General features: G+C 46.2%; 1 protein-coding gene across 1 annotated transcript in view; it reads right to left on the bottom strand.

The window, feature by feature from the left end:
• ASAP2 (ArfGAP with SH3 domain, ankyrin repeat and PH domain 2) overlaps window positions 1–13,357 on the bottom strand; it is a 187,925-nt gene that overhangs the window by 21,669 nt on the left and 152,899 nt on the right. Inside the window, exons 16-18 of the mRNA XM_049784516.1 lie at window positions 5,918–6,012; window positions 2,039–2,228; window positions 1,316–1,401 (exon numbers count right to left, since the gene is read on the bottom strand). Of these exons, the coding sequence (XP_049640473.1) occupies window positions 1,316–1,401; window positions 2,039–2,228; window positions 5,918–6,012 (371 nt within the window). The remainder of the gene's footprint in view (window positions 1–1,315; window positions 1,402–2,038; window positions 2,229–5,917; window positions 6,013–13,357) is intronic.

Here is a 13,357-nt window from a genome sequence, read left to right as displayed (position 1 = left end):
ACGGCAGCTCTGTACTTTGAGACCAATAGTGAGGAGAGTGACCACTGGAGGTAACAGCTAACACGAACACCAGGAGGGAACCAGCTAAAACATACTGATAGAGCCTCATTTTTTATTTATTTTTTTGTTATTGGGCCAAATGGGCCACACCCAGTGACTTTCAGGGGTTATTCCTGGTTATGAGCTCAGAAATTGCTCCTGGCTTGGGGGACCATATGGGACGCCGGGGGATTGAACCTCGGTATAGGTTAGTGCGTGCAAGGCAGATGCCCTACTGCTTGTGCCACCGCTTTGGCCCTGAGCCTCCCTTTCTGATTGTCCTCCTGCTCCTCACATTCTGGAAAACAAACACTGGCACTTTTCTCGGCAGCTCAGAGAATCCACACCACAGGCAGGAGGCCTCTTCCTGCTGGTTATAATCATAAGCTCTCCAGTCCCAGCTGCTGGGCTTCGGCAAGCACTCAGGCTCCAGCAGAGACAGGGCCCTGAGAGATGCTTCCACCAAGAGCTCATCAAGTCCCTGTTCCCAGGGAAGGAGATGGTGGGTCCCCCTGTACCTCCTCATCCTCTTTACTCCCATCCTCCTCAAGGAACAGCAGGGAAAGACAGAAACACAAAACAGCTCCCTTGCTTTTGCACTATGAAATTAATCCAGTTCATATGAACGGACTTCGCTGGCTTTTAACAAGTTCCCTCTTTTCAAGAAAGATCAGAATCAAGATACCTGAATTAGTCTAGTCAGGCCTCCCACCATCAGGAGTCTGGGGTGATGGCCACAGCCACAGAACTCTGTGGCCTGTGCTAAATTGCCCTGAAACACTCACCGAGGGCCACTTCTGATGAGAAATCAAAGCAAACCTTCCAACCAAGCAACCTGAACACAGCCCAGTGGTCAGGTTTACAACGATAGCTTGGACCAGTGGGCATAGCATGGAGTTCTGTATCCCTCTTACCATGAGTCCCCTCCAATCAGGGTCAGGGCATCCACATCACAGGACAAGCTGGGGGAACAGTCCAAAGTGTCTGCTTTTTTACAGTCTGGGTCATCACCAATGACTCTCCCTGAACCCCACAAAACAAAAGCTGCTTCTGTGGGTACCACAAAGAGACTTTGCTCACATTCTAAGGCACACCCAGGGTAGCACGGGAACACTGCCTGCTTCAAAGCACTTTCCCTGGCATGCAATTTAAATTTAGACCTGGCAAATTCCCACACTCTGGCACCAGGGCCAAGGTCATGAGGCAGTGGTGTATTCCTCTCTCAGAAACACCAAGACACAAAAGCCCAGCACGTCCCTCATTCTAGAATGCTCACCTGTTCTGGACTAAAAAGTCCACGATATGTAGGGAAGTGCGGTCCACAGATCTAACTGCGAGATGGAGAGCTGTTTCATCCGGCTCCTGAAAATCAGACAGAACAATCTTTTCATTTATTTATTATTTATTATTAATTAATTTATTTATTTTTGGGTTTTGGTGGTGCTCAGGGGTTACTTCTGGCTCCGGGCTCTGAAATCGCTTCTGGCTCGGGGTCCTCGGGGATGCCAGGGATCAAACCCGGGTCCGTCCTGGGTCGGCATCATGCAAGGCAAACTCCCTAAAGCTGTGCTCTCTGCCCCACCTCTATTTCTTTCTTTTCTTTTGGCAGAGGTTATTCCTGGCTCTGCACTCAGAATTACTACCGATGGTGCTCAGGGCACCATATGGAATGTTGGGGATTGAATCAGGGTTGGCTACTTGCAAGTTAACTGCCTTATTTTTTTTTCCAAAGAGGAAAACTGCCTTATTTTTTGTACTATGTCTCCAGTCCTCCTTCCTTTTCTTTTTTCTGTTTTTTTTTTGGGGGGGGGCAGCTGCTATACTCAGGGGTTAATCCTGGCTTTGAGGTCAGATATCACTCCTGGTGGGCCCGGGGACCATATAGGATGCCAGGAATTGAACCTGGGTCAGCCAAAGTGAAGTGAACTCCCTACCCACCCTGTACTATGGCTCTGGCCCCTCCCCTTTTCTTTTTCTAAGGAGCCATCTATATTCTTACATGTCCATTGGCAAGGGGGATTTTCTCTGTAAGGTCCACACCATCTGCATATGCTTGGAGCAATCCGAAAATATCTCTTGTCTTGACGGCCTCACAAAGACTGTGTAGTTTGGCTGAGTTGTCCCCATGTTTTTTCCTTGCGTACTTCCTCTCGATGTACTTGGCAGTGATGTAGTCCTTTCTTGCATTCCTGAAATCAAACATAATTGTCTCGTAAGTTATCAAGAGCCACAACCTTGATAGTGGCATATCAAATATGCCCAGCACCCACCCAATTATCTGGGGTCAGCTCTATGGAAAGTCTGGCCCCGGTCTCCTGGTATAAGACACCAGAAGAAAACACTGGAAAGAGGATCCACATGACTTGTGCTGCATCTTTACTCTCTGACACCTGAGCACTTGCAAGACACACTTGAAAATTTCCAATTTCCAACACAAGAAGCTGCAGGGCCCCATCCAGATGCTACATGCTGGGCAGAAGTCTGGGAGGCCCCTATGGGCAAAGCTTGCATTTTTTTCTTTTGTTGAGAACAGCTCTGCCAATGATGAGTCCTTGAGATTCTTCCAAAGAGACAAATGCAATGACAGGATTGGAGAGATAGCAAAAGGGTTAAGGCACTTGCCTTGAGTATGCTGATCTGGGTACATTCCTGGCAGACCCTCACAAGAGTTCAGTGCTTTATGAGTGGCTGAGCTACAGGGCAGTGGGGAGTTTAGTGGTGCTTTCGGTGGTTCTGTTTTGTTTTCTGGAGGCAGACTAAACCCACAAATGCAAATGCAAAGCACACGGTGCTCACTAAGTAACAACCCAGGCCTCACGAACTTTAAAAAAAACAAAACTCTGTCTTTTAGACAATTAAACTAAAATCTATATGGTGACATGAAATTGGTTTTTGGGTCATACCCAGTAGTGCTCAGGGTTTACTCCTGGCTCTGCATTTAGGAATCACTTCTGGTGATGCTCAGGGGATCTGATATGGGTGCCGGGGATTAAACCCAGGTTGGCCCCAGCAAGACCAGAGCCATACTACTGTACTATCACTCTGGCCCCCCCCCCGAAACTGTTTAAGTAGTTGTTAAAGCCCTGGGGGCAAATCTGATATAGGTTAGAGGTCCCCAAACTTATTGGGCTAACCGGCCCCCTTTCAGAAAAATTAAAATGCACTCAGTGCTCCCCAAGGAATCGAACAGTCTTTTTAACATGGGTTGAGACTGGTTTTCTGCAATACCACATTTCATGGCTTTGGAAAGGAAGTTTACCTGCCAGAGTTTTTCCCCTTCTCTTTTAAGAACATTGAATGCCTTATTTCTGGTGCTGGGACTATACCCTCCTGCAGTGGTGGAACTACTCCCAGTTCTGAGTGCTGAGACACCTCAGCCAGGCTTCTTGGAGAGCTCTTAAAGCCATGCTCCTTCTTCCTCAGGTCACAGGAGGACCTGGTCACAATTCCCAGAGTTCTTCAGGGAATTCATCTTTCTGCTCTCTCCCATACTCACTCTTCATTTCCCCTTTCTTGCCAGACTCTGATCCAGATTCAAGATGCAGATACAGCTATAATCTCTCTCTTTAATTTGGGGAGGGCACACTAGGCAGTGCTCAGGAGTTACTCCTGGCTCTGTACTCAGCAATCACTCCTGGTAGGCTCGGGGGACCATATCGAATGCCAGGGATTGAACTTGGGTTGGCCACCTGCAAGGCAAAGGCCCTATCCATTGTGCTATCACTCAGCCCCAACAGGTATAATCTCTTTAGAGAGTATAGAAATCTCTCCCTCTCCTCCTACAGTCTCCAGCTGTCTTTCCTATGTTGTGGCAAGTGATCACCCCGTCCTCCGAGGAGAGACAGGCTTCCATCACTGAGGGCTGAATTCAAGCTAGAATGGTCTTGCCTTCTTTCTCTGAATCAGTGTTAACTTACGTGAGTTACCCTATGTTTTGTTTAGGACTGGCAGGAAGGCCCCTGTGATATGTGATAAGCTCTGCCTCCATGGGTCAGCTGGGTGCATAAGGCCTAAAAGCTTCTTTTTTTTTTTTTTTTTTTTGGTTTTTCAGCCACACCCGTTTGATGCTCAGGGGTTACTCCTGGCTAAGTGCTCAGAAATTGCCCCTGGCTTGGGACACCGAAGGATCGAACCATGGTCCTTCCTTGGCTAGTGCTTGCAAGGCAGACACCTTACCTCTAGCGCCACCTCACCAGCCCCGGCCTAAAGGTTTCTAATGAAATCTGCTATCTCAGTAAAACAGAAACAACAAAAGGTTTTTTTATTCTTAAAAGAAGGGGTGGTTCAAAAAAAAAATAATCCTGGGATATGGCAATGAGAAGGTATGGAGCCAGTGGTTGTTCCCAAGACAATATGCTTCAAGAGTGGAGGCCACAGGAATTTCCTTCCTTCCCCAATACTTACTGTGCCTATACCAAAAAAAAAAATGGTGTGGTAACACCAAGCCCTGCCACTGACCACTTTTTCTGGTTTTGTTTTGCCTTATTTTTTGTTTGTTTTTTGATATTATCTCACTTCTCTTTTTTCTTCCACTTCTTTCTTTTTCACTTTTGTGGATATTATTCGGTGATTTTTTTTTTCTATTTTAGTAGTTGATACCAAGTTTTTCTTCTCTTTTCCTTAATCTTTTTATCTCCAACAGAATAGCATAACTTGAATCATTCAGCCTCATAAATTGAGAGGGGAAAAGAATGATACCAGGACCAGTCATATGAACACGTAGTATAAATAAAAAATGACCAGACTGGAACACCAAACAGAATAGATACCCAACCTATAACAAGCTGTAAGGTGGAGACCAGTTACACTAGGATTCTGGGGGGTAAAGGAGGGATAGGTGGGAGACAAGCTGGGGACAGGAGTGGAGGGAGGACAACATTGGTGGTGGGAAAGCCCTTCATTCATTGCCACTATGTACTGTAAATAATTCTGTGTAATGAACTTCAGTCACAATAAAAAAGAAACGAACAAAAAAAGGGGTGGTTTTCCTTTGGTTGTTTTGTTTGTAACAGTTTTGTTTTGGTTTTGCTTTTTGGGCCATACTTGGTGATGCTCAGGAATCACTCCTGGCATTGCCCGGCAGACCATATGGGGTGTTAAGGATTGAACATTAAGGTTGCATGGGAGGCAAGCATCCCACCAGTTGTATTATCTCTCTAGCCCCTGTCACAAAAAATTTTTAGGAAGAAACAATTTTCCTGGCCTTTGCAAGGGCAATGAAAAAGAAGGGTGTGCAACCAGGCTTCTGATAATGAACCTTATCAGGGATCAGAACATAGGTTGTCAGGAACTAAGAGGTAACTAATAAAAGGCCACAGGAGGGGTAGGGAGATAGTATAATGGGTTAGGGAGCATGCTAGACCCAGGTCCAATTCATAAGCACCACAGATCCCCAGAACATCATTGGGAGAAGCCCTGGAGATGCCCAGCACTGCTGAGGTGGGCCAGGTAACCCTGGCGCTTGAGTCTTTGTGTTGAACTGAAGCCTGTCTGGCTGAGAATTGCTGGTGTGCCCTTCTCTCCTGCCAAAGGGGATCAAGAGAAGTGGCATAATGGTGAGGGAGAACCCACATACCATCAGCAGTAGGTGAGACCCACCACACCCCCTTCAGGACACAAACAGGCCTGTTCAAATAGTTTCTTCCTAAGAAAAACAGCCACATTACATTTCTACTTGGACACCTCAAGAGGTTAAAGAAACAGAAAAAAAAAATCTCACAAAACCCCAAACAAAGAAACCAGAGCCAATATACTCCCTCCTAGAGCAGCAGAAATGATGCAGTGGAAGTGATGGAATCCGTTACTCCCCTGGTTTCTGGAGCTCAGAGAAAGGGCCAACCTTTGTTCTGCAAGTGAGAACGGCCCGTACCCTACTTACATGTCGCTGCCTGGGTGGGGTTTGACCAAGTCCTCTGCTGGAAGGCAACACTCCATAATCTCATTGAAGCCTGCATTCCCAATATTCTTGGCAAGCTGCAAAAGTAAAAGTCTATTTCAGGGCACTCAATTATTAATATATCCCAGTGCTCCACATTACTCACACATCTAATAATTTATTGAACACCACTAAGAAATAGAGCAATAAAGTGGTTTGCCTTTAATGAAGATGGACAAAGCCCAAAGGCATACACAAACCAAGAGATGGAAAACAGCACTCTTTAGTGCCCTCTGGTCAGAGGGGGCATCGTGGACAAGGAGACGAGAAACCCAGAGCAAGATGCTCCCATCCTTTCCTGGCCCCCACAAAAGCCCATGCACCAAATACATCCAACTGCCTTTATTTCTGCCAGTCAGGAAGAAGCTTTGGCACACAGAAAGCACAGGGCGAGGAAGCCAAGATTTGGGCTCAAAGTGTGACTCTCTCTATTGTCTGATGTGGTTATCCTGGTGAAGTGAGTTAATTTAATCAAATTTCAATTTGTCATCAGTGACATGGCAATGCTCCCTACCTCACTGCCTTGTAAAAATGACCAACTGGGAAACTTTAGGTGGCACTAGCCAATAAAACAGAAGCATTGGGAATGAAACACGTGGCTCCTCACTTGTCAATCAGCCTGACTTGTCAGCAAATTAAATAAACACATCTTAATGAATGAGTACTGAATACTGGGCAGCCTTTTCCACAGCAGATGTGCCATTACAGATCCTGGTCTGTTAATCCAGCCCTGTGACAGCCCTGCAGGGGGGTGGGGAGCAGCAGGATTCTGAGCAGGCACCCAGGGCAGGGGCTACTATTGCCAGCACCCAACAGAGAGGTGAGCTTAGGCCAGACACTTACAGGTGTAAAGAAATCCAGTAAACAGAAAGGGGCACTGGAAAAAAACCACGTTGAAAGATTGAAAGACATGAAACCAGATTTCATTTCCTTGCTGCAAAATGAGGCCACAAGGACCCAGGGACCCAGATGAACTCTGTGGGTAGGGTGGCTGTGGAAGTGCTGGACCCCTCGCCTCTACCTACAGGGACCTGCTGGAGGAGAAGGATATGGAGATAAGCAACAGGGCAGATGTGTGAGGAAGGCAGAGGTTAGGACAGACTTTAGTGGGGACCAGCTTTCCTGATATAAGTCATGCTTAGTGGGGAAACAAAGCTTCCTATCTGATGCCCAGTTCCAGACTCTGACCAATGCTCTGCCACTAACATCTTCTGTCCTGGCCACTGTCAGGTGGGCCACCTTCCCAGAGATGTTCATGGGTAGGATGGCCATCAATCAGATCAAGGGCCAACAGCTGACATACTTGTCAGTCCAGCCCCTATGGGCTCTTGGGATCAGACCCAGGACTGAGATTTAGCCCGAGAACCCCTGCTTAGAGTGATCTAAGCCTGATCTCAGGTTCTTGCTTCCAATTAGCAGGACACTGTTTCCTAGTCATAACCAAGCGTTTGCAGAAGGCGAATCACAGCCTAAGCCGAGGCCCCAGTGCCTCCCAGTCTGTGAGCAGCAGATGGGGATGGGGCACGAGGGGGAGAACTTCCCGGGAATCAAAAGCTGCTTCCCTTCTGCTTGGACTTGGCTGGTTTATTAGGGGACAGCTGGTCCGGGGAGCCACCGCGTGTGTACGTCACTCATCTGATGCAGAGAAATGTGCTACCTCACTGTTTTGCCAAGTTCCAGGGACTATGTCAGCCTGCAGAGAAACCTCTGCAACTATCAAGAGAAGCAAAACACTTGTGAAGGAAGACTGCAGAGACATGTCAGAAAATATGGGACCACAGGCCAAGGTGAGGCAGGAACCCATGGGGTAGGGAAGGCCCAAGGCACGTCCTTCATGCCCAGAGCAACTCCCTATACCCAGGATCCAAGGACTCCTGGGAAGAAAACATGCAGCAGCAGGATCAGATCTAGGACAGTTAAGCCCTGCTCATTTACTCAGAGGCCATCCTCAGCCTTGGGCCTGTTCCATCACAGCCTTGGGGTGTGCTGGGTGCCTGGACCAGAAACACTGAGGCTTGAAGACAGCCTAGTGTAATAAAGGAGAAGGGAATTTTTCGTGGGTGTGTCTCTGTGTTCCTGTCTTTCCATTCCCCGCAGGCAAGGCCTGGGAACTCTATTTCTGCAAATCCTCAGACCTACCTAGGCGGGACTCACTGAACAGAAGAGACTGACCCTTGATCTAGAAACTGTTTTTAGAATTTGGGGCAAGAATGGTGCTGCTGATGGTGGTGGAGTTTGGGAGGGGGTGTTCTGCCCTAGTTCCATATCTGGGAGGGGGAAGCATGATGGTGACATTCTTTTCTGTGCATGTGCTGAAAAGAGGAACAAGAGGTGAAAGGTTCTCTTTGACTTGGTGCATGGGAGAGAGGCGCATCCCCACAGCTAGCACAGCTGCTTCCCTTCCAGCAAGAACCGCAGGAGCCTAAGGACCAGGACTGATCTATTTTCCCACCCAAAACTGTGGAGATAAGACTAAAGTGTCACACATTAGTTGGCTTGGCTTCTTTCAACAACCATATCAACTGGTTCTGCTTCCTATATTTATTGGACCACCTCAGACCCAAGGAGAATGGTTCAATAGGCAGACAGCACTGCTAATATGCAGTCAGAAAGAGTCCCAGAAAGTACAAGATCCTGATCCCAGGAGGCAGAGCTAAGAACCCCCCATGCATTTTAAATTCTTCCTCATCAAAATGTACAAGAAGGGGGGCCAGAGAGATAGCATGGAGGTAGGGCATTTGCCTTGCATGCAGGGCAGTGGTTTGAATCCCAGCATCCCATATGGTCCCCTGAACCTGCAAGGAGCGATTTCTGAGCTAAGAGCCAAGAGTAACCCCTGAGTGCTGCCAAGGGTGACCCAAAAACAACAACAACAACAAAATGTACAAGAAGGGTGAGAGAAATCAAACAGGCACTAAGGTGTCTGCCAAGCATTTGTCTGACCCTGGCTAGATGATCAGGTATGGCTCAAACAGCAAAACCCAAACCCATACAAGCCAAAACTAAAAACATAACAGACCACAGGTTCTGGGGCACAAAATATGGTTTGGCCACATAGAAAAATACGCTCACCTTTCTGACCTTTTATTTGGTTGGTTTGTTTTGGGTCACACTCAACACTCAATCTTGGGGGGATCAGGAGGCTATATGGGATTCTGGGAATCAAATCTAGGTTGGCCCCACACAAGGCCATATCTGCTAGGCTTTCACTCTGGCCCCTCTGATCTTTCTTAAAAAACAGTGCTGGGGATCAAATCCAGGCCTCACACATGCAAAACAGTGGTCTCATTTTGGGGAGGTAGTGGTAGTGTTTACACCACATCTGGCTATGCTTGAGACTCATTCCTCGTGGGGCTCAGGAGGGTCGTATACAGGGCTGCAGATGGAACTGAGGTCCATTGTGTGCAAGAACCTTGTACTATTTCTCTGGCCTAAACTGTCATTTTCTTTTTTTTTTTGTTTTTTTTTTTTCGTTTTTTTTTGTTTTGTTTTTGGGCCACACCCGGTATCGCTCAGGGGTTACTCCTGGCTATGCGCTCAGAAGTTGCTCCTGGCTTGGGGGACCATATGGGACACCGGGGGATCGAACCGCGGTCCGTCCAAGGCTAGCGCAGGAAAGGCAAGCACCTTACCTTTAGCGCCACCACCCGGCCCCCTAAACTGTCATTTTCAAAACGCAGGTGTGTGTGTGTGTGTGTGTGTGTGTGTGTGTGTTGTGTGTGTGTGTGTGTGTGTGTATGTGCGTGTTCTTGGGCCACACCAGGAGCACTCAGGGGTTACTCCTACTTCTGTGTTCAGAAATTGCTCCTGTCAGTCTTGGGGGACCATATGGGATGCCGGGAATCAAACCTGGGTCCATCCCAGGTTGGCCTCGTACAAGGCAAACACCTGACTGCTGTGCTGTTTCTCCGGCCCCAGGACGCAATTTTCTTCAGCTGAGCTAAGATGTATGTAAATACTCTTGGGCGGTGTCTGAAGCCTACAAACTGGTCGCTTAATCAGAAGCTGTGCCTTTGTCGGGCCTCCATCTCCTGAGGAGGCTTCACTTTCATTTCAGAAAAAACAATAGTTAGAATGATAGTTCTTTGAAGGCCCTCTCTAGCTTGTACTTCTGTCAGATCTGGTTGTGGGCTGACTTGCTTAATGATAGCTTGTTAATGACCTTGTGGAGGGAGTTTGGAATAAGTCGAGAACATCACCAATAATAATGGTTACTGATTCTGCTCTTCAACTTGATGAAAGTGTTTTAAATTATTGATGAGGAGCTGGGTGAGATGGCACATCGAAGAAGGTGCTTCCTTGGATAGGATGACCCAGGCTTGATCCCTGAGCAAAGAAGTGAGGAACAATCCTCAAGCACAGCAAGAATTGTCTCTCAAACAACAACAAATTATTGACTGAGATTCTATTTCACAATATCAATATTTCCTTCACTTAAGATGCAAAGATCCTAGCACCAGAGATACTGTTTTGCATACACATGGCCTTAAAAAAAGTCATAAGTAAGAAGGAAATTTATCTTCTTAAAATCTATGATTATAAGGTTTTCTGAGAAAAGATTTGCTTTTACATCTAAGGCTTTTAGCTGGTGTCTAATAAAGTCGTTAAAATGGCCGAACTTCCGAGAACTAATTAAATTAAGGCTTCACTTATCCCAGTTTGTTTCCACAAAGATGTGTTTCTAAAAGCTGTTAAAAGGAAACACAGGGCCTGGAGAGATAGCACAGCAGCTTTTGCCTTGCAAGCAGCCTATCAAGGACCAAAAGGTGGTTGGTTCAAATCCCGGTGTCCCATATGGTTCCCTGTGCCTGCCAGGAGCTATTTCTAAGCAGACAGCCAGGAGTAACCCCTGAGCACCGCCGAGTGTGACCCAAAAACTAAAAAAAAAAAAAAAAAAAGGAAACACAGATTATTGCAAAATACTTTCATGGCAGCTGCTGAGACCTGCTTTATCATCATGCAACATAAGTGCGCTTGGAACCATGAACAAATAGAAAACAGTGGAAGAGCCCAGGCTCCATCTGATCAACCAGTTTGCAAACCCCTGGCCAGAAAGCAATGTATAGAATTAAGCAAAAAAGGGGCCAGTGAGATAGTACAATGGATAGAGTGTTTGACTTGCACGTGGCAGACCTGTGTTATCTATGCCTAGCATCCTTTACGGTCCAAATACTGCCTAGAGTGATTCCTGAATGCAGAGCCAAAAGTAACCCCTGAGCATTGCTGGGTGTGACCCCCCCAAAATAAACAAACAAAAAAAGAATTAAGTAAAAAGACTCATGAGAAATATGGTGAGGTCATCTAGGAAGACAAGAGTGATTATTTATTTGGTGGGGGGGAGGAGATATTAGGACCAAACCAAGAGGTGTTCTGAGCTTCTTCCTGACTTGGCATTTAGGTAATTTCTGGGTTTGGACACCTGTAAGGGAAGAGCCTTAACCCTTGTACTATCTCTCCAGTTCCTACTCTTTTTTGGGGAGGAGGGTTTGATGGAGGGCACAACCTGCAATGCTCAGGAGTTACTCATAGCTCTGAGAAGGAGTAGGAAAAATGCATGACTATAGGGATGACAGCAGAATGTGACCAAGACAAATATGAGTCACCCTGAGTGCAGTTTAGAGTGCAGCATCTGGTATTTTTGTTTGGTTTTTAGGCAACACCCAGTGGCTCTGTGCAGGGGGATCTCCTGTGGTGCTAAGGGGTCAGTATCTGGTACCAGAGATCAAACCTGGGTCAGCTGTATGCAGGGCAAGTGGCTTACCACTTTGCTATTGCTCCAATCCCTAGAGATAAATTTGAAGTAAACAGGGATATTCATTTCACTGGGCTACTAGGATCCACTCTAATTTCACTCTTTTGTCTATCACATCATAGAGAAATTCTCTGAAAAGATGGGAAGATTTGACAAGGTAGCTGTAAATGCATTAGAAGTCCAGGCAAGTTAGATCCAGGGTCGTCATTAAGATTCACAGTCTCTGGAGAAATATATTGACCACGATAAATTGATTTTCTGTCAAGACTATTGTTCCTGACATAAAAATCAATGGTGATCAATAGCCACTTAATATATTTACTGTCCACTGTCAAATTCCCTCAGAATTTCAAACACATCTTCCTAACTAGCTATTATGGACATCAGAAAGAGCCTTGCCTCACATCTGAGGGAGCCTCACAGGACCACCACACAGATGTGGCTCGTGTCTCAGGGGGGGTCACAGGCTCCTTTTTACAGAAAATGTTTCAACTCCTTACTGTGATCTTATTAAATATTTTATATACAACTATAGAAACAAAAGAGTCTCCACTTTTTCTCATTTCTTTTTTGGGCCAAGAATTAAACCCCATGATCATACAGGTTATTTTTTTTTAAATTATTGTTTTTAAGAAATGAAGACAGCAAAAGTAAAAGAAAATAAAAATAAAAAACAAACAAACATGGGCCTGGAGAGATAGCACAGCGGTGTTTGCAATGCAAGCAGCCGATCCAGGACCAAAGGTGGTTGGTTCGAATCCCGGTGTCCCATATGGTCCCCCGTGCCTGCCAGGAGCTATTTCTGAGCAGACAGCCAGGAGTAACCCCTGAGCACTGCCGGGTGTGGCCTAAAAACCAACCAACCAACCAACCAAACAAACAAACAAAAAGTATCTTTCCAAAAGGGCAACAAGAAGGGACAGAGGAAAAAAAGTCGACTAGAGTCTTAAGCCAAGTAATAACCACAGTCTTGTCAGAAAGTGGTTGATGCTGTGGGAAGAGTGAGTGAATCATTGTCTGAGCGCATTAGTATCAGACCTGTCTATTGAATGCTGTGGACTAGAGAATATTTAACAAGCCCACACCAGTCTCAATGCTCCTGTTCTTAGTTTCTCTTCATATGCATCTAGGGATAAAGTTTTATAAGATTGTCTTCAAACACTAGTTTTGGAGGAGGAATTGTCAGTTTTGAGCTGCCTAAATTCACTTCACATTAACAACAGCCACCAGTCTGGTGAAATATTAATAAATTAAAAATGGGGCCAGAGTAGGGTGTTTGCCTTGCAAGTGGCCGACGTGGAATAGGCCCAGTTTTGATTCTAGGCATCCCATATGGTCCCTCAAGTCTGCCAGGAGTGATTTCTGAGCACAGAGCCAGGAGTAACCCCTGAGTGCTGCTGGGGGTGGCCTAACACCAAAAATAAGTAAAGAAATTAAAAATGGGTTAAAATTTATAACAATGATCGCTGACACCTCTTAGTTCCTTGAGCACAGCCAGGCGTGGTCTTGTCTTCCCCCTCCCCTGCCCAAAATGTCAAATTACACTCTGATGGTAGTGTCAGTGCACTAACTTTGTACACCAAAAGCTTCAATGTCATCACTGATATAGACCATGTTACCTCAAGAGCTAT

Source organism: Suncus etruscus, chromosome 12, assembly GCF_024139225.1.
Source record: "Suncus etruscus isolate mSunEtr1 chromosome 12, mSunEtr1.pri.cur, whole genome shotgun sequence".
Classification (NCBI taxonomy): Eukaryota; Metazoa; Chordata; class Mammalia; order Eulipotyphla; family Soricidae; genus Suncus; species Suncus etruscus.
This window is presented reverse-complemented; position numbering and strand designations above follow the sequence as displayed.